General features: G+C 41.7%; 1 protein-coding gene across 2 annotated transcripts in view; it reads left to right on the plus strand.

Annotated features, from left to right (window-relative positions):
- The first annotated feature begins 1,198 nt into the window (after positions 1-1,198).
- LOC117268395 (SWI/SNF-related matrix-associated actin-dependent regulator of chromatin subfamily E member 1-like) overlaps positions 1,199-21,624 on the plus strand; it is a 28,776-nt gene continuing 8,350 nt past the window's right edge. The window contains exons 1-10 of one of the 2 annotated variants that reach the window (XM_033644793.2): positions 1,199-1,289; positions 1,859-1,916; positions 6,753-6,796; positions 7,472-7,570; positions 9,557-9,649; positions 10,270-10,401; positions 17,918-18,089; positions 18,405-18,577; positions 18,722-18,823; positions 19,759-20,020. In XM_033644793.2, coding sequence (XP_033500684.1) covers positions 1,910-1,916; positions 6,753-6,796; positions 7,472-7,570; positions 9,557-9,649; positions 10,270-10,401; positions 17,918-18,089; positions 18,405-18,577; positions 18,722-18,823; positions 19,759-20,020 — 1,084 coding nt within the window. In that variant the 5' untranslated portion in view covers positions 1,199-1,289; positions 1,859-1,909. The remainder of the gene's footprint in view (positions 1,290-1,858; positions 1,917-6,752; positions 6,797-7,471; positions 7,571-9,556; positions 9,650-10,269; positions 10,402-17,917; positions 18,090-18,404; positions 18,578-18,721; positions 18,824-19,758; positions 20,021-21,624) is intronic. The other variant, XM_078161037.1, reaches the window with a different exon arrangement.

Genomic DNA, 21,624 nt, shown 5'->3' on the forward strand with positions numbered 1-21,624 from the left:
CGCCCTGATCACACTGTTTTAGGAAATCATGCAGTTTGTGAAAAAGCATAGAAGTTAATGCAACAGAAAGAATTTTAGCCCTAACCACTAAACCCCTGCCTGCCTGGATCTCAGTAGTGGAGATGATGTCTACATGAAGACCTGAAGAAAATAAAGTTACTACACCTGCAGAGAAATTAGTCCCATGAGACCGAAAAAACTGGCCCCTCCACCACAAACCCCAGTCTGTCTCATTGTTCCTGTCACTGTGTGTTTCCTGCAGCAAAATGACATATAATCTTTTGTGTGAGATCATTTCTGAAATTTCTAAAAGACTGAACAGGTGTCACACTCACTACAGGTGTTACACTCAGATGTCAGGTGGTTTGCTCCAGAGAACAGCATCATAGTGACTAAATGCACCTTGACCTAAGGCTGTATTCACAAAGCTTCCTTGTACAAAGAGTTGCTCGTAGTGACAAAATTCCAAGAAAATCTTTCAAATTATGATGTTTTCTTAGAATTTCCCCTCAAAGTTAAAGATAAATGCTATCCACAAAGCATCTTAGCCCTTAACAGAGCAGGTGAAAAAATGTTAGGAGTAGGGAGGAGGACTTTAAAGGTGCTTAAGGTTTTCTTAAGCAGAGGAGAAATTCAAAATATGGAGAAATTCTCCAAACACTGAATGACAGTGAGTTAATGAAGTGCTACAAATTAGGTGCATTATTAGGTACATTAATGCTATAACACCCTATTTTAAGTTTGGCTTAAAGAATTCTGTATTTTAATGTAGTGCACTTCCTTATTTTCACAAATATATGAGAAAAGATGAGGTTTTGCATATATCATCCAAATTAGCAGAGATCGACACAAATTCTTTGAACAAGCCCAAGCTCAGGAAAGCAAGGAGTGTCTCTGCTCTCTAATTTCTGTCTCCCCTAAAACTAAAAGTGATCAACTGAGCATAATTTTTGGTCAAAAAAAAAAATAAAAAAAAAAATAAAATAAAATATAAATATAAATATAAGATACACGTAGCATTCTAAGGGGAAGTAACGATGAAACAGTATGGAAAATGTTACTTGTTTTTGAGCTTAACTGATTTAACAACCTTGTGTTATTCTATAAAGGTAGGGCCTATTTATAAATAGAGATTTCATAACAGCCTGCAGCAGCTCTATCATTGAAGTAACTATGCTTTTATTCTGAAAATATCCTATCCACCTTCTAGAACAAATCTAAGATTTCCGGTGTATGTGCAAAAAGGCGGAACAACTAGCGGCTTTATCGAGGAAGCTAAGAACCATTGCGTGAGTAATTTTACGTAGTTTCCAACATAATTACTGAAAATATTACATTTTATCATTTTGTACGTTGGTGTGGAAACAACGTAAATGTATTGGGTTTCGTTAGCCAACTTCGTTACAGAGATTAAGTGACTAATTATCCCCCATGTAACTTCAGAGGTAGAGATAGCTTGTATTGTTCGTTAGCCTAGCCTAGCTTCAACCAGAACCTTTATTCAAACATTTTGTTCGCCTGCCTTTATGACCTCATGTTTTGTGTATTTTCTGGGGGAACTAACCTGCTTCGAAATCGATCGAAATTGATGCAATCTTTAATATTAGAGTGGGGCAAATGGTCTCCTGTGTTACCTGGTTTGGCGAGGAGGCCAAGCCGGTCAACGTGAAACCAGCGTTAGCTTGTTAAGTCCAGTCGGCCATTGTTCTCGTCATCGTTACTGTAATTGTCTGTGATTTTATCATTTGCCGGTGTATTTTTTGTTACATTTTCTACTAAACGAATAATTGCGGAGCGGTTGAAATGCATGTAAATTGTCTGTCTGATTTTACCTCGTGTTTTTTTTTATTTTACCCAGGTTAACCAATATGGAAACAGCCTGCTCTACTTAACTCAGTCTGCAGCCACGATGTCGAGTAAGTAAACAAACATGTTATTGATAGTACAAGCGAAAGTTCACTTTATTGAGATGATGATTAGTTATTGATCACCGGTGAATAGCGAACACTTCTCGTTTGCTTTCTATCATATCCCTTACTCAAGGTGTGGGCTTGTAATATAAACTGACTCTGACTAACTAATACTAATGATTATAATAACAATAGTAATACTAATATTAATAATAATAATAACAATAGTAACAACGATAACAATATTTCCAGAAGGAAGATGGCATCAGTGGTATCATCAAAATGGGACGCACCTTCCCCATATTTAAAATGCATTTAAATGGACTTGGTTTTATTTAGATTTATTTGGTCAATGTATCAAAGTTTTATTTATTTATTTATTTTTAAAGTCAATGTAATTACTAGTGTTTGTTATGTAGAATTGTAAGAAATACAATAGTATTCATTACCTTGGTCCAGTTACACAGTCAAGTATTCTTGCAAAGCAGTGACAAAAGTCTAAAGTTGTAATAATAGCACATAGCGAGAGTCCGGTTTTAAGGCCTTTGAAAAACATCTGTGATGTGAAGACAGCCAATTCGCAGTAAGTTAAAAATGTATTGTGCATATCTGCTGTGTGACCCTAATACAGCTCTGTTAGCTGAGGTGAGGGTCACACTGAAAGGCAACAGAGGAAGTGTGCCAGTGTCTGGTTCACATGCAGTGTAGCTCACTCTGCTAGGGTTCAGCTCTGAAGGCCCAGACACACCAAACCAACATCAGAGAACTAGTGGAAGTGAGAATTGTTAACAAAAGCCCCTTTTCAACTGCAGGAACTTTTATCAATTACCCAGGATTTCGAAAAACCTCCGCGTTTCCACCGAAATTACCTGGGTAAAAAAACTTTCCCTCCACCCCAAACTTTCCCTGAAAAGAGTACCTAGTAGGGGGGTAGGACTTTCCAGATTACCCGGAATTCTTGAGGGGCGGGGTTGTGTGCTGAAGAACACTGATACTGATGGTGGAATACACACTTGCAGCGTTCCGCACTTCCTGGCACGAGCACCCACTGCAATCTTTATTTCATTTCTACAAGCTCCATTTCTTTTGTGTTTTGATTAAAGGGATAGCGCAACCAAAAATGAAAATTCAGCCATTATCTACTCACCCATATGCCGAGGGAGGCTCAGGTGAAGTTTAGAGTCCTCACATCCCTTGCGGAGATCCCAGGGGAGAGAGGGTAGCAACACAACTCCACCTAATGGAGGCTAAAAGCACCCCAGATTCAAACGTCCAAAAGCACATAATTGAAACCACGAAATTTCTCCATACTGCTCATCCATAGTGATCCAAGTGTCCTGAAGCCCCGACATAAAAAGTTGTTTGGAAAAACGTCATTTGAACTCTGTTTTTAGCCTCCCTGTAGCCTGCAGCTCTAACTGCCTGACACTTGGATCACTACGGACGAGCAGTATGGAGAAATTTTGTGGTTTCAGTCATGTGTTTTTGGACGTTTGAATCTGGGGTGCCGTAAGCCTCCATTAGGTGGAGTTGTGTTGCTACTAGGCATGGGCAAACGATCAAAATTCATTATTCGATCATCAAAAAAATTAACAATCAATTATTGATTAATTGATAAGCGAGTATTTCAAAAGAGAGAAAACAAGAGTGCAGTGCAGACTGTCACCGCAAGAGAGTGCAGCTGCCCTAGTTTTGAGCTTCAACATCCCCCCCCCCCCCCCCCCCCCAGGCCGAAGAGGAAGAATGGTGCGCATGTGTAGTTCACCCCTGGGTGTTTACACCTGTTGCCAGCCAGGGGTTACAGGCTTCAGTTTTCAGCGAAACCTCCGTCTTTCAATGGCATAGTGTTTTCAGAGGCCTCAAGGGAAGCCGCCGAGGCTTTGGAGAGTGATGAGAGCCTCCGTCTGTGTATGATTTTTTTTTTTTGCCTGGCATAGGGCTGGTGGGGGGTCTTGTAGGCACGGCGGCTCGCCAGGCCTGTAGCACTGCGACTATCGAGCAAAATTATTTGTGATCGATCAAAATCCTTAAAGGGACATTGTGTAACATTTTCAGTTGTTTATTGGCAAAAATTGATGTCTGCATTCATAAATATGTCATCATTGGTGTACTATTACCTCCACCAATAATCTGACTTATTCTCGTAAAAGGCGAATTTCGGATTTGTTTGTACATTGTGCGGGTAAGTCGTCTGTGGGGTTCCATTGCTGCCCGCCATCTTGAGAATACACCCGCCAGCAAGGGACATACAGCACCGCCTTCGGCGTTTTCGTTGAGAGCCAGGCCAGCACTGCGTGACTGAGGAGCCGAAGGAGAGGAGCAAGAGGCGCTTCGCTACTACCCTAGCAAATTTGAAACAAAGTCCCACTCTTTGAGCATAATGCAGGATCATGCATATGCAGCATCATGGGAGACGGAATCCTTGTTTTCAAGAAAGCGCAAAAGGGAATAGAAAAGGCAGCGTGACCGGCGAATTAAAAAAACGAAGGCCCACATTGGGGTAGCCTTTCGCAGGTAGAGAGAGCTACTGAGGGAGAATGATAATGCCATCACAGGCCAGCGCCGCAGTTGGCTGTTAGCCGTTGTTAGTGGCCAGTCGCTAACAGCCTCATCCCTCTCCTCGCATCACTACGCCGCTGTTAGCTGTTAGCTGTTAGCTGTTAGCGCTGGCCTGTTATTGTATTACCTTTCTGCTTCAGCAGCTCTCTCCACCTGGGAAAGGCAACCCCAATGCTGACCCTTGTTTTTTTTTTAATTCGCCAGTCACGCTGCCTTTTTGATTTCCTTTTGCACTTTCTTGGCGACGAGGATTCCGTCTCCCGTGATGCTGCATAATACATGATCCTGCATTATGCTCAAAGAGTGGGATTTTGTTATGTGGCAGTAGTGCCGCTGGCCACTAACAGCTGTTAGCGGCGCAGTAATGCGAGGAGAGGGATGAGGTGTGTGAGGTTGAGCCACTTGTCAGTTGTCAAAGGACAAGACGTGATTGGTTTGTTTCAATTTACATCTGCCCCAACAGTCCTACGTTGTAAACACAGCCAGCATGGTGAGGAGGGGGTTTGTCAACTCGCGTTGCGTGTGTCTGTGTAGGAGCCTGAATGAATACTCCATGTAGTATCGGATGACATGGTTTCATCAGTGTTATCATAGCTTTTTGGTACACAGTGGCTACAGTTGTTGCAATACGTGTTTGAAACAGTGAGGCGCTAGAGTGCGCCATTTGTTTGAATGCAATATATAATTTCAACGTTAGATGGGAGAAATTCCTACACACTGTGGCTTTAACAATCAATCATCGATGATCGAAAATTGATGCCCATCCCTAGCTGCTACCCCCTTTCCCCTGGGATCTCCGCAAGGGATGTGAGGACTCTAAAACTTCACCTGAGCCTCCCTCGGCATATGGGTGAGTAGATAATGGCTAAATTTTCATTTTTGGGTGCGCTATCCCTTTAAGGATGGATACCAAAACCCGTAACCAAATTAATCCCGGTGCTGAATTATCAAAGACCGTAGTATTGATTAAGAGCTGATGGTATCGGTTCTCTGCTCTCTGTGCTAGTGCTGAACTCCTCCACACACACACACACACATATACATATACACTGACGCGACATGGTAACCGGTGAACAGCCGAGCAGCCGCGGTGGAAACAAAGTGAAGATAACTCAAAGCTGACTCGAGTTGATGGCAGCTACATTCGTCACTATAAGTGACTTTAAATCTTTGCGGGTAAGAAGCCAATAGTTTATCAATACATGTGTACAGCAAGCATGAGCATGTTAACATGTAGACAGCGATATTCAGTATGCTCCGTCCACAGTCTCTCATCCACCAGACTAACGTTATGTCATCACAAGGACAGCACGCTAGTTTGGTTGATAGCGAATTGTTACTAATGAGCTCAAATGACGGCTGTCTGTATGTAGACTAACTTAGTTTGACACCTTAAAATACTTTTGAACTTAGCTGCTGGCTGAGACAAACAGCCCCTCCTCTCTCTACCAGCACTATGTTAGCAGTAAACAAGCTGGCAGAGCCAAATACAGGGCACACATCGAATCATCTATGTCATCACGCTAATTTGAATACTTTTCCGGAACTTTGAGGTGCGGTGGAAACGCAAACCACACAGATTACCAGGATTCCTGGTAATCAAAGTTCCTGGAAATGTTGGTGGAAAAGGGGCCATGGTCTCAGGTCTTTTTATCAGCAAATTTGAGAAGAGGGACTTCAAAGAATGAACAAAGTAACTTTCTGTTGCCAGTAGGTGGCGCGATGACGGTGATTCAGAATTCCTCTTTGGATGTTTTCAGGGTGGGACTCTCATCATATGTGTGTAATTTTGGAAAGATAGGCCAACATGGAGTCAAGTTACAGAAATGTTTATCATCACGGCGAAACATCGCAATTCACCACAACACCACTCCCTCTGATGAAAACTCACAGTTTCCACAATAATGCATCATCAAGGTCTTATCGCTTATTTGACCAAGTTTGAAGTGGTCAACTTTGTAGGGCATGTACACCAAAGTCTAAAACGTGACATCTCCTGTTACCAGTAGGGGGTGCTATATTTATCACTAATTATTGATGTAGATGTGGTCAGGGCAGGACTGTCATCAAACCTTGCACAATATTGGACCATGAATGCTGGAGTTATAAACTACTTCCTGTTTTGTGGCGAGACCCCTAAGTTTGACGCCTTGTCACGGTCACATGGATTGACTAAAACTCAAGCTTCAAATAACTTTTCTTTGTTAAGGTCTTGCGGTGGGACAAATATAGCAGGCTGTGGTATTTGCCAACTAACATTTCTTTTTTTTCTCTCTCGCACAGAACGGCCATCCTATGCCCCTCCTCCTCCCCCTGCACCAACAACAGTAAGTGTCCGACTCTCAGTTCAAGTCTCAGCATTTACTGCATAGTGACGAAAGGGCCATGTTAGCTCTGTACACACATTTGTGTTCTCTTTCTTTCTTGCTGTCTCACTCCCTCTCCCTCCATGTTTTATATTGCTCTCATTTAATTTCTTTCTCTCTGTCTGAGCACACAAAGGCTGCAATAAAGTTGTTCAGCTCTCACTCAGCCATTGCTCTCACTCCTGCTTTTTCCTGTCATACCACCACTTATTTAAGGTCTTGTGCAAAAGGGGTCAATGTGTCTGTTGCACTTTTTTTGAAGTAAATCTTACTTAAGAGCTTGAGCCTTTTCGAAATCAGATGTGAGAGTTTAGCACATGTGTAAAGTTACAGAGTCAACATGCTTGTTTTGATGCTTTTCATGTCCTTACATTTAGGAGCTTGGCATGGCACTGTTTAAAGATCAAGGGGGTGATTCACATGCAACAATTACATATTGTGGACTTATTTTGAATGCCAGCCTGGCAGCCAGTTGCTTTTTTGCCTTGCATTATGACATCATGGAAAACAGACAAGCAAAACAGTATACATATATTTTCATGTTTCCCTCTTTTCACTATTTATGTTTATCCCTCTTCCTCCTCTTGTTTGTGAGCCATTTCTCATTCGTGTTTTGTCTCACTTGTCTTCCATCAGCAAATGCCTTCAACCCCAGGGTTTGTGGGCTACAACCCTTACAGCCATCTGGCCTACAACAACCTCCGGCTGGGAGGGAGCTCCGGAGGCTCCAGCAGGGTAATGAATTGATTGAGGAATTTGGAAAAAAACAAAGCAGAAAAGGGGGTTGGGTGTAAGATGCGAGGGAGGGTAGTAGGAAATTGTCTTGGGCTAAATTAGGGCTAAATGTAGAAAAAAGGAGCATCAAAATGTTTAAAAGGTGGGGCTAATGCACATCTTTTGGGATTATGATGAACATGAAGATGTGATGGTAACACGGAAATGAGTAGTGGCAAAGTAATGGGGAAAGCAGTTTAGATAGGAGGGACATAAGAGATAAATAGATAATCAATGAAACATCTAAACAGAGGAAGTAGAGTTAAGTTGTATTGGTAGTAATACAGGTTGCGGGTTAGTAGCAGCAACAGAGAGATTAAGGTTACTGGTCAGATGAGAAAAGAGTCCTGTTCACTTTTATAAGCCTCTCATTTACAGCTCCCACAGTTCCTTTCGAAACATTCATCTTAATGTCCCCAGTCATACAGTGTAATATGCCACAGTTGTGTGTGTAGTACCCAAAATTTCATTAGATTGCTAAGTTCATGGTAGGGCTGACTAGTCCCATTGCTCAACATGAGCGCTGAAAGGAAGTGGGGCCACTTTCACCACATCTGGCTCGCTTTGGTGGAGTCTTATACCAGGAGACCTGTGGTGTATTGGAGGTCTTGAGAACATGTTCTGTGCTGCCGTCACCTAACTACACCAAGCACACCATGGGTGAAGCGTATGTTGTGAAGAGGCACACTCTGTATGGCTTTGGTGTATAAATAGATTTGTTGGTAATTAATATTCAAAACTCAACATATCTAAGGTCAGTTCTTTTCATCTGCCACTTAAGACTGTCTCCAAAACAGAATGATTCCCCATAGATCCCCCATGTTAAAATACCCAACTTTACAGCAGAAATAAACATAATTACAGCCTGGTGCAAAAATAGTTTTGTTCTCTACAGGTAATTTCAATATTTATGACAACTGTACAGGGAGGTGTAAATTTTTATTAAGGCTTAAAGTTGCGCATATTTGAGGGCAGAGCTGTTTGAGTGACAGGCTGTCTGTGAGGCATCGCTACAGTCCATGAGTCAGATTCAGGCTCCTCCACAGCTCCAGCCTATCTAGATATGGTTACTTCTGGCTCCAAGAAACTAAGATGGCGACAGCTGTAATGCTGAACTCAAGGCATCAAAACAGCACTCAACAAACATGGGTGATGTCACAGAGCTATGTCCATTATTTGAACAGTCTATAGCCACACCTCTTTTTTCTCATGCAATGAAAAACATATTCATCATCTTTATATAGAAATTTTAACTTTACAAGCCAAAAAGAGGACACTAATGGGGTGACCTCTAGCTCATCTGGTAGAATGTGCACCCCAAATAGGTTGAGTCCTTTGCGGTGCCTCAAGTTTGATTCCATCCTACGGCCATTTGCTCTGTCATTTAATCTCGAGGCATTATAATGAAGGCAAAAAAGTCTATATAATAATCTCAACAAAACAGGACACTGACAACATACAAACATACAGATAGACAAGCACAGAGAAACAGCAGCATCATAAATCATTGCTGTCAAGCCAGTTGTGGGCGCCACACCACGGAGAACTAAGTTTAAAGTTAGATTTTTGACAGACATTCACTCCAGACTCAGCAGCGTCTTCAATGCGTGAGATTTGCAGCTGTACCAGCACATGTATAACCAAGACTCATGTGCACAGCTAAGATTTTACATGCAATACTGTGCCGGTGCATGTGGTAGTTTGAACCCTGATTAAAGAGATCTGTATTGTCATGTTTACATGTACACCTCTTATTTTGCTTTCACACAAGCCTCAGCATAATCAGACCATAATCAGCTGGTGTTTATGATGGTTTTTTTTGCTTTTCTGTCCTCTTTCTCTAATCTCTTGTCCCTTTCTTGTTTTCCCTTCATTGACATATCTTCCATCTCCTCCTTCACACTTCTCTCCCCCTCTTTCCCCCTATTCTTTCTCTCTTGTCCACAGAACTCCTCAGGCATCACTGTCCCAAAGCCTCCCAAACCTCCAGACAAGCCACTGATGCCTTACATGCGGTACAGCCGGAAGGTAAGCAGGAAGGTAAGACACCCATCCACGGTGTCTGCTTTTACTGCTTGTCCTCCCATCCCCTGAAAAGTTGCAGGGGTTTTAGGGTGGGAAACAGCCAAGCCATGACGCCTTCACCACCACCTCAACCATCTAGTCGAGACTCTCCACTCTGTTATCTCGTTGGCCTACAGTAGTCTCCTGTGTTTGTCATAAAGAGAAATTTTATCTCCTTGTTTCCTTTTGCAAGCAAGATCTGCTTCTGCCTCCATTTTCCCCTTTGTGCTTGTCCCTTCACTGCTTCTTTAGTTTTAGAGCTGAAATTTTAGCTCAGAATACGACTGAAAGACAAAAGACAAAATCTACTAAGAAAAGTCACAATGACATTAAACTGGTGATTCTGTCTTTGGTATATTTCATTTTCATTCCATCCAGTAAGATAGTTATTAATTCTGTCCAGTAGATCCAATAGAGCCAATTTCTTCTTTACTTTGTACTTTTCCGCCTTTATTTCCTTCAATGCCTTATAGTAACTTAACTAACCATTAACTGCAGTTGTCCTGTTGTAACCATGTATTGTCTTTGTGTGTGGGGGGGCGATGCTCCCAATGGCGCATGTGTGTTTGTTTTCTGCGATTGTATGCAAATACAAGGTATGGGACCAAGTGAAGGCATCCAACCCGGACCTGAAGCTGTGGGAGATTGGGAAGATTATTGGAGGGATGTGGAGAGACCTGACTGATGAGGAGAAACAGGACTACCTGAATGAGTATGAAGCTGAGAAGGTGAGCTGCGAAAGTGTCCTTAGTATAGCTGAGGTTCAGGTCTGCACAGTGCTGTGTTTACTTTGCGTCATTTTTTATCTGCATGCAATTTGCACAGTTCTTATATCCATGAGCCTAAGCAATGTGTGTTGGTTGAAAGGAAAATTCTGTAAATCTTAGATACTGTGGAATCTCGAATACTGTTAGCGTAAGTAAAAAGTTTGAAAAATGAAATGTAGTAAAACGCAAAGAGATGTAGGTTTTCAATACAGTGTCAACTAATCCGTTTGAGAAATTAAGAGTGGTAACCAGGAAATTGCTGGGATTTTTTCTTGACTATCAGAATGATAAATTATCAAAAATTTTCATTTGATTATTTAGTCCTGCGTTGTAAAAAATATCAGTTTATCAATACTTGTCAATTCCAAATATTTAATACGGTTTCAATACTCATTTTCGGCCAGTACTAGCTGCGCTTTCTCGCTTTCTTTTACAGTTAATGTTTACTACAGTCATTTTGCCGTTCTCAGCCAATAACAAATACAATAAAAGTAATTGTTGTCAGATTATAGCTTTAATATATTTATCTTTTAATAAATACTGCACATTTTACGCCTTAAATATTATTTCTAAAGGTATACCCTAAAGCAGCTATGCTACTCCTATGACACTGCCCTTAAAGGGAAATTTCGGTTTATTTTAACCCGTCTCCTGTCGTCCTAAATTTGTTTCAAGTGACTCGTGACATAGAAATAATAGTTAGCATGTTAGCCGTTAGCCTAGATACAGCCGTAGCGTCAGACCTCTTAAAACTTAATTGAACGGGCATCCTTTCAAGTGCAAAGTTAGTCCACTAAACAAGCTTTTTCTCCACAAAGACCGCCTCATATCGTTAGGATAAATGTCAGAGAACATATAGAAAACGACATGTAAACGTGTTGTCTTACCTTATCGGTGTGGTGCCATGTTTGTTGTTTACCATTTAGCTAAGGCTGCAACCGGTCCCATTCCTTGCAACAGAGGTATTCCTCTTCTGTGGGCATTGGGGTACAGCATTCACAGGTAAGGTTACACCACCGAGCTCCAGAGCTAAATCTTTCCAGCAGCCATTCCTCCTCTGTTGTCCTCTAACGTTACCTGTTGTGCCTCTCTCTCTCCTCTTCCATTCTTCAGTTTCACGAAGCTCTTCGTCAGTGTATTCTGGCTCACATAAATAAGGGCGGCCATCGCCTTTCGATGTGGAAAGCCTATATACTAACATTCCACATTTAGGTGGTCTTCAGAGTTGTTGTCTTACCTTACCGTGTGTTTACCGTTTACCTCTGCTTCCCAAAGCGCGGCCGAAATATCGCGAGAACAAGCAGCGATCTCATACCGTGTCTGAAATCTCATGAGAACACGCCGCAGCAGCTGCAAGGCAGAACTGGACAGTAGCCTGAAAGGTTCATTCATTTATTTTATGAAAGATTTATAGAATAATGGCTGACTTTTTGCCAGACTTCGACTTTGTGGAGGATGAATTTGATTTTGCAGAGTTTTATGGCCGCCCTTATTTATTTGAGCCAGAACACACTGACGAAGAGCTTTGTGAAATTGAAGAACGGAGGAGGAGAGAGAGAGAGGCGCAACAGGTAGAGGACGAGAGAGGAGGAATGGCTGCTGGAAGGATTTAGCTCTGGAGATCGGTGGTGTAACGTTACCTGTGAATGCTGTACCCCAATGCCCACAGAAGAGGAATTCCTCTGTTGCAAGGAATGGGACCGGTTGCAGCTTTAGCTAAATGGTAAACAACAAACATGGCACCACACCGGTAAGGTAAGACAACACGTTTACATGTCGTTTTCTATATGTTCTCTGACATTTATCCTAACGATATGAGGCGGTCTTTGTGGAGAAAAAGCTTGTTTAGTGAACTAACTTTGCACTTGAAAGGATGCCCGTTCAATTAAGTTTTAAGAGGTCTGACGCTACGGCTGTATCTAGGCTAACGGCTAACATGCTAACTATTATTTCTATGTCACGAGTCACTTGAAACAAATTTAGGACGATAGGAGACAGGTTGAAATAAACCAAAATTTCCCTTTAACACTGGTGCCACCCTTTAATTGTCATGACGTATAGGACAGGGGAGCAGTGGTTGAAGATATGCAGCCTCTTTCGGTACCATAAAACAGCATCATTTCTTCATTGCTACGGATGTAAGAAACTGCTGCTGCTGGCAGTTTGTAATTCTGCTACGTAACTTGGCTGAAGCCATGGCTGTGTAGGTAGTCGGCAGTTCTTAATAACTGGGATAAGGTATAATCATGCAACAGTATCCTGGTTTCTTTTGGAGCACTCTGGGTAGCATATTCAGGTCTCTCATAAACTGCATATGAATGTGATATGGTGTTTACATGCTCAAACACATGAACAGGATACACCAACCTGATTATAAAGAGGTTATACATATCCATGTTAACGCACTCACATTGCCGCTACTGACAACAGGAAATTACATATGTTGTACTTAGATGTACCCCTCTAGTGGGCTGACCAGGACCCTATTTCCGAAGCAGGTTCAACAAACTCCCAATCTCTGGGTGACCTGAGCCTGAGCTGGGAAAGTTTTTGGTTCCAGAACAGCTGATTAGAATTAGTTCAATCAACTCTGTGTACGTTCAGCCCGAGAGAAGCGCGTTCACAGCGAGCACCAAGAGCCATCGTCAATGGAGTGCAGATAACGTAATTCTCAGTGGCAGAAAGTTGAGTTAAAAGCAGGGCCACTGATTTCATCCCAGCTGAATCGATTACGTCAGCTGCAGCTAAACAGCTTGAGGTGTGATCAGTAGGGTTGGGTATCGTTTGGGTTTTTTCCGATACCGGTGCCAAACTGATACTTTTAAAACGGTACTGGTGCTTAAACAGTGCCTTAACCAATACCTCACAATATGAGTTTTTATGGAGGTTGAAAAGTGGCACAAATGGGCCACCTTTCAGAAGTGTGTGAGTATTTTGTTTAACAGTTTTAAAATGTAATAAAAACGTTTTTATTTATTTATTTATTTATTTATTGCTGAGGCAAATTGGAAATACCTAGAAATAAATAGGTATATGAACTCTATGAAAGTCCAGTCTCTGTAGGCAGCCCAGGCTCTGCAAATGGCAACAAAAACATTTGGGTCCAGGCTGCACCAAACAGCTAGCGCGAGACCAGCGAAAGCAAGCACACACACATGAAGGCAGTGCCCGTGTCTTACGGTCTCACGCAAGCGCACACACATGAACGCGGTGCCCAGAGAGGCAGTTAGAGCTGCAGGCTACAATGAGGCTAAAAACTAGTTCTAATGACGTTTTATGTTGGGGCTAGCTCTGTTGTATTTGATAACATTGTTGTTGTAAACAGAAGTGACGCCCAACGGTGCTTAGCGTGCCTTTAAATAATAAAATATACACACAACAGATGAACGAATGAATGAATGAATGATTCTGTTACGTGTAACGTCCAATAGAGGGAGACATAGTATAAAAAAAAAAAAAGCACCGAAAAGAGGCGACATAATGTGCGTTTTGTTTCGCAGGTACCGGTTCCATGTAAGCATCAACTTTCGGTACCCAACCCTAGTGATGAGAAAAGATTGCAGTGTGTGTTAATAGATAATGTGAAGTGATGTTATGTAATATGATGCGTTAATAGGTCTAATGTGCAGAAAATATAGAAACATTTTTATATCCTAACAGTGTTCATATATTTCAATGTAATTTGCTATATCCTCTTGTTCAGCGCATAAGAAAAACGCACCTGGCAGCAACTCAGAATCAAATACAAAGATATTGTGCAGACTGGTGAGAAATTTTGCTTATACTTACTTCAGTCTGTCAATATCAGGCTTATGTTAATTGAATTGCTGTAATGAACTTATGATTTACGTAATCTCTTTAATTCTCAGATGGAGCTATGATGGGATGTTGAGTCCCATAAATGAGACTGTTAGACTGCTGTATCTTTGAATATATGAAAAGTATTCATAAATCATTGCATAATGTATCCACGTAGATTAATTTCATATTAACAGTGACAAACCTTTGTGGAATTACTCTTTTTTAAAGATAATTTTTTGGGCTTTTGTTGCCTTTAATGGCAAAACAGCATAGCGTTAAGGGGTTAGAGAGGGAACAACACGCAGCGACAGATGCCCACTTTATCCACTAAGCCACCAATGACCGGTAACAGTTAGTTTGATAATTGCTTCTCATTTATGCACAAACTGTTGCCTTGCTGATGTGTTCAGTGTCTCTTATGTCATAACGAAACCTGCCGCTGCTGAAGAATCAAAGGGCAATGCATAAAATTTGCTCCATTGATAATGTAAATCCATGATGTAGGGCTGGGCGATAAATCAATTTTATCGATTAATTCGAAATTTTAGTTGAGGTCGATTTGTTTTAATGACAATCGAGTTTCTCATTAACATCCGCCACCGATGCTCCCCACGTAGTTCAGAGTGGGCTCATCCCTCCCCCCCGCGCGTGAGATACACAAACATCGTGGCAGCAAGCGGGGAAGAACTCGTTCCCCAGTTCAAATAAACACAAGAAGTTTGTACTCGAGAAAAGGATCAGCACTCAGTGAATAACCTCCTAAGCCCTATGATAAGCTATTATGGCAAGGCTTAACTATACAGACCAGTGAGCAGTGATAACTAACATGTCTTTGGGGTCATCGGGTGGGAACCTCCTTTCACCAGTGTTTCATCTTGTTGGTCCCACGACACCTCCAGGAGGCTAGACAGTGATCTTTGGCGTCCCAGAGACACTCCCCTAATGCCAGGTCTCGCTGCTCCCCACACCAACCCAATAACCTCCTTTACCTTACTTACACATGGCTTTCTCAGCCCAAACAGCACCACCACCTTCAACCAAACCCAGGCTCCGTACATACGAGCTCCAGGTAGAAGCAATGCTGATACTACCTTTCCTAGCACATTCACCATACTCTAGTTCACACGCTACATAGCATAACTCCAATAAGGGAACAAGTTTGGTTTTGTGGCGTCAGACACAGAACAAACAGCACCCTGCTGCAAAGTGTGTTTGAAGGCTGTTGCTACCCGAGGTAGCAGTACTACCAATTTACTGCACTATAATGGTAGGGGAAACACTGCCGTATGATGAGAAACGGGCCCGGTGGGAAGCGATCACGGATGCAGTCGCGATGTATCTTGTAAGAGATATGGTGCCCATATATACCGTGGAAAAGCCGGGGTTTATTCACATGCTGAAAGTTTTGGAGCCCAGGTACGTGTGACCAGGCCGCAAATATTTTCCTGAAAATTTATTTTAAGCAGAGGGGGAAAATCGATTTAAATTGTGAATCAGATTTGTTGTGAAAAAAGAGATTTTTTTTAAGACCATATCGACCAGCCCTACCACAATGTGTAATAGGGTTGGGTCGGTATGAGAAAAAAAAAACGGTCCGGTTTTTGTGAAAAACCGCATCAAGTCGGTAATACTGGATTTTCACCACTTGGGGGCGTAATTGACTCATTTAAAATAAAAAACGACCATAGGACAACAGAGTGACAGTAACACGTTTCTTTTATTCCTTACAAATAAATTTGCAGGTTTAGCTTACTCAATCAGTGCAAACAAGGGTTGCCTCCTTCGTCTGGCTCAAAGCCAAAGTGTTGCCATATTGGCATATTCTTTTCTATTCGAGACTAAGTTGTCCACCATTATTGACTCCCCATCACTGTTAAACAAACTCCAGGCTACAGTAGAGGCCTCGGCACATGCGCACTCGCACCCCCTAGCTCAGTCCCAGCCCCACCCCCCTCTCTCTCCTGCTTGCTGTGCGCTTGGTGAAGAGGCAGACACAGGTGCTCACAGACTCGGCCGTACTATAAGCGGAGCGGACTCCGCGAGAAATGTCTGCAGTCATTCGGGCTTCCATAGTCGAGCGCGCTTGCGCGTTGTAGTTTCCTAAAATGTCTGTGAAAAATCCCAGCGATGTGGGAAAAAAAACATGTCGAGCAGTCTTGGGTGCGCAGAGCGGAGTCCGCGCCGCGTACCTTCCGCCCAAGTACAGGCTGTAAAATGACATATGCGGTCCGGTCGGTCTCCAAAAAAAAAAAAAAAAACCCGAACCGAACTGGTATTACCGAGAACCGACCCAACCCTTATGTGTAATATTTGATATAACAGTGGAACAGACTGTTACGATGAATGATAAGAGTGTGAGGTGAAATTGTGTCTTTCATACAGACACCCCTCCGGGGAGACATCCAGATGGGGTCTAATCACCATCTCTTTACACAACAGCCTCTGAATAAACTGTGCCCCAACGTCCATGACTTCATTCACGAAAGGACACGCCATGTCTCTCCTTCCTGCCACACCCTCGGCAGGCGAGCAACCTCAGGCTTAGATGAAGCAAACCTGCGAGCCAGCAGGTTTGCTTCATGTAGTATGTTGCCATAGTAACTGACTCGAGTTTCCCTCATCTCAGGCTTAACATATACTCAAAGTTTTCACTAATCCTGCTTTCTGAAATAGGGCCCAGATTTTGATGATGCTGTGTTGAGAAGACTTGAGTTTTCGTTTGTTACCATTGCCATGGTGATGCGTTACTAGCCATGACGGAAGAAATAGTTGTAACTGTTTGTTGTCCAGTTTGCTCCAAATTTATCATGTCTCATAGACTTCAGGCATGTGGACATCAGCTTGCTAATCAAATTTCATACTCACTGCACCGCCTATTGACATTAGGAAGCCAGCCTTGTGTGACAATCATCATTTAATATACATAGAATTAGAAGGTGTGGTCTACAAGTTATACACAGCAATATAATGTCTGATTATTGTTCAGTTCTCTAGCCCCACATAGTGGACACATGAAGGAGTAAAAAAAAAAAAAAAGCAATAGGTCATTTCTAGCACTGCGCACTGTGTGCAGGATATACCATCTAATTCCTGCACACACTGTCCAGCTTTCACGGAAATGTATGGCTGCGGTGACTGCCATCCCATCGGTACTCCCAACATGCACAAAGGTGCGAAGGCCCATTCATCTCTGCTTGCAGCATTATTAAACATATGAAATAGAATAAAAGAAACATTTAACTGTGCAAATATGGCTCTGTTTAGAATATACATCAAAAGAATATATTGGAATATCAGACTTTAAAAATTTTTAACTTTGCACTATATTATATCTGCCTTAACAAAACAATACAATGTAGTTTGTCTTGCAACTTTTTAAAGAATTATAGTTGTCACTGGGATGGTACCTCTTCAGAAGATGTAAAAGATTTGTTGTTTCCTGTCTTGGTTGGCACCTGCTGACCACATATTTTGCAGTCTGTCTTAATCTGGCCATCATCACTTTTGAGATATCTAAACCACTTCCATATAACTGATGTAGTGTTAGCTTTTTTTGTCAACACAAAGTTTATAATTGTTCTCAACATAAATTTCATCACAAACCCCATATTGATGACATTTTATTGCCCAGACCTACCTGCAAAGCTTAATCGCTTTATTCCTCTCCCCATCTCAGATTGAGTATAATGATTCCTTGAAGGCCTACCACAACTCACCAGCTTACCTGGCCTATGTCAATGCTAAGAACCGGGCTGAAGCTGCAATGGAGGAGGAGAGTAGACAGAGGCAGAGTCGTATGGACAAAGGAGAGCCTTACATGAGCATTCAGCCTGCTGAAGACCCCGATGGTAAGTTTTCAATAAGGATGTTTGAAAATCATTTAGAAAGGGCATTAATCAAGCTATCAGAGATATTTCATGGTGGCTTGAAAAAAGGAATATAGTAAAAGCCAGTGCATTTTCAATGATAAAAGTGTGGTGCATCAAAATACCGAAAGCACAGTTGTTAGCTGGATTTTTTTCCATTCTTTGCACTGTAAACATATGTAATGGTTTAAAGGTAATTTTAGGATGGACATCTGCAAAGCATGTGTGAATGTAAGCAGTTAACCTGCTCCCCTCCTCCCTCATGGTGGTCAAGTTTCCTCTTTTTCCTCTCTCCAGACTACGATGATGGTTTTTCAGTGAAGCACACAGCAGCCGCTCGCTTCCAGAGAAACCACCGTCTCATCAGTGACATCCTCAGTGAGATTGTGGTGCCCGACGTCCGCTCAGTGGTCACCACAGCCCGCATGCAGGTCCTTAAGAGGCAGGTCCAGTCTCTTATGGTGCACCAGGTATGGTGAATGGGCCCAGAGAATATGTGAGCTGAGAGGAGCTCAGTAGCTTCTTTTTGCTTTTCAAAAAACATTATGTTCATGGAGAATGTTGTCCTCTGCACATGGTAAGCAAGTGTTTCACCTGTGTCTCGTGTGTTCCAGAGGAAACTGGAGGCAGAACTTTTGCAGATTGAGGATCGCCACCAAGACAAGAAAAGACGCTTCCTGGAGACCACTGACTCATTCAACACAGAACTCAAACGGGTACAGCAGTACTTATTTACCTAAAAACGGCTGAGTGATGAGCAAAAGATGAGGTTTCATTCCAGACTGCTAAACATCCATCAAGAATAATGTGCAAACACAGATGCATGTTGTGCAATTACATCTGAACTAAATTTAAACCTGAAACCAAGGAAGAGCACTAGTACTCATTAGGGCTGTCAACGAATATTCTAAATTTGAATTTAAATTTGAATTTGAAAAAAAAATGGACCTTCGAATGTAAAATTTGATTGTGGAGAAAAAAAAACAAGCACAGGGCACACATAGACCAGATGCCAAAACGATCGCTGCAGGGCACGAGCCGGCCACAGAGCTGTGTGGTGTGGCGCGGCACAACATGGGCGCCAAAAGGAAACTGGCTTCGCTTCTTGGTGCTTCGTGGCTATTCGCAGCGCTTCCACGGACGGTGTGGCCTGACGGGTCAGAGAGGGGGGGCGAGTGAGAGGTCCGCGGTCGTTTATAATGTAATGTTATAGATAATTGTTTTATGTGTTTTAATGTGTAGGTATGTAAATATTTTCAAAGACGTTCATGTTGAAATAAAAATACCTACAAGTAGTTATGTTTCCTTGTATTAATACATATACAAGTATGTTTCCTTGTATTAGTTGCCCTCTTGTGGACATAATGCGGAAAAAAAAAATTCGAATGAGTTATTTTTAGAAGGAATATTCGAGCGTCATTTTTGAACAATTTTGACAGCCCTAGTACTCATATGTTGTGTTTTGAATTCGCACATATTCTGATTTGTAAAACTCAAAGGGAGCATTTACACTGGAGCATGTTTTCACCTTACTTTATTTACAGAGTTCGTTTCTTTGCATTAAATCTGGTTATAACTTGAGGTTTATGTAAAAATTCAGGGTTGATATTTGTTAAAACTTTTATTTTACCAGTGTTCCCTGTATTTTCAGCTGTGCAGTCAGAAGGTTGAGGTGGACATGGAGAAGCTAGCAGCAGAGATGGCTGCTGCTGAAGAGGCGGCCAGGCGCAGGGCAGAGGAGAGGGAGCGTGAGGCAGCAGAGCAGGCAGAGAAAGCTGCTCAACAGGCACAGCAGCAACAACAAGAGGCTGCTGGAAACAAAGCTGCAGAGCATAGCAGTGCCAATGCTAGCAGCACAGCTAACCCCACCTCAGGGACTAAGGAGGAGGATAAGCCTACACCAATGGAGACAGGTACCTATAGTGTGTGAAAATGTTTTTATGCCTCAGTGCTTGCAATAGCCATGCTGGAGGCATTATGTTTCAGGTTGTCTGTGTGTGTGTGTGTGTGTGTGTGTGTGTATATATATATATATATATATATATATATATATATATATATATATATATATATATATATATATATATATATATATATACGTATATATATATATATATATATATATATATATATATATATATACGTATATATATATATATATATATATACATATACATATATATATATATATATATATATATATACATATACATATATATATATATACATATACATATATATATATATATATATATATATATATATATATGTATATGTAAAAATCTCTATCTCTTACTTTTTTGCATGTTTTCCACACGTAAATGTTTCAGATCATCAAACAAATTTAAACATTAGTCAAAGATAACACAAGTAAACACAAAATGCAGTTTTTAAATGAAGGGTTTTATTAATGAGGAAGAAAAAAATCCAAAGCTACATGGCCCTGTGTGAAAAAGTGTTTGCCCCCTAAACCTAATAACTGGTTGGGCCACCCTTAGCAGCAACTACTGCAATCAAGCTTTTGCAATAACTTGCAATGAGTCTTTTACAACGCTGTGGAGGAATTTTGGCCCACTCATCTTTGCAGAATTGTTGCAATTCAGCCACATTGGAGGGTTTTCGAGCATGAACCGCCTTTTTAAGGTCACGCCACAGCATCTCAATAGGATTCAGGTCAGGACTTTGACTAGGCCACTCCAAAGTCTTCATTTTGTTTTTCTTCAGCCATTCAGAGGTGGACTTGCTGGTGTGTTTTGGATCATTGTCCTGCTGTAGAACCCAAGTTCGCTTCAGCTTGAGGTCACTAACAGATGGCCGGACATTTTCCTTCAGGATTTTTTGGTAGACAGCAGAATTCCTGCTTCCATTTATCACAGCAAGTCTTCCAGGTCCTGAAGCAGCAAAACAGCCCCAGACCATCACACTGCCACCACCATATTTTACTGTTGGTATGATGTTCTTTTTCTGAAATACAGTGTTACTTTTACGCCAGATGTAATGGGATGCAGACCTTCCAAAAAGTTCAACTTTTGTCTCGTCAGTCAACAGAATATTTTCCCAAAAGTCTTGGGGATCATCAAGATGTTTTCTGGCAAAAATGAGACGAGCCTTAATGTTCTTTTTGCTTAGCAGTGGTTTTCGTCTTCGAACTCTGCCATGCAGGCCATTTTTGCCCAGTCTCTTTCTTATGGTGGAGTCATGAACACTGACCTCAACTGAGGCAAGTGATGCCTGCAGTTCTTTAGATGTTGTTGTGGGGTCTTTTGTCACCTCTTGGATGAGTCGTCGCTGCGCTCTTGGGGTAATTTTGGTCGGCCGGCCACTCCTGGGAAAGTTCACCAGTGTTTTTGCCATTTGTGGATAATGGCTCTCACTGTGGTTCGCTGGAGTCCCAAAGCTTTAGAAATGGCTTTATAACCTTTTCCAGACTGATAGATTTCCATTACTTTTTTTCTCATTTGTTCCTGAATTTCTTTGGATCTCAGCATGATGTCTGTAGCTTTTGAGGATCTTTTGG

Source organism: Epinephelus lanceolatus, chromosome 18 (genome assembly GCF_041903045.1).
Source record: "Epinephelus lanceolatus isolate andai-2023 chromosome 18, ASM4190304v1, whole genome shotgun sequence".
Taxonomy (NCBI): Eukaryota; Metazoa; Chordata; class Actinopteri; order Perciformes; family Serranidae; genus Epinephelus; species Epinephelus lanceolatus.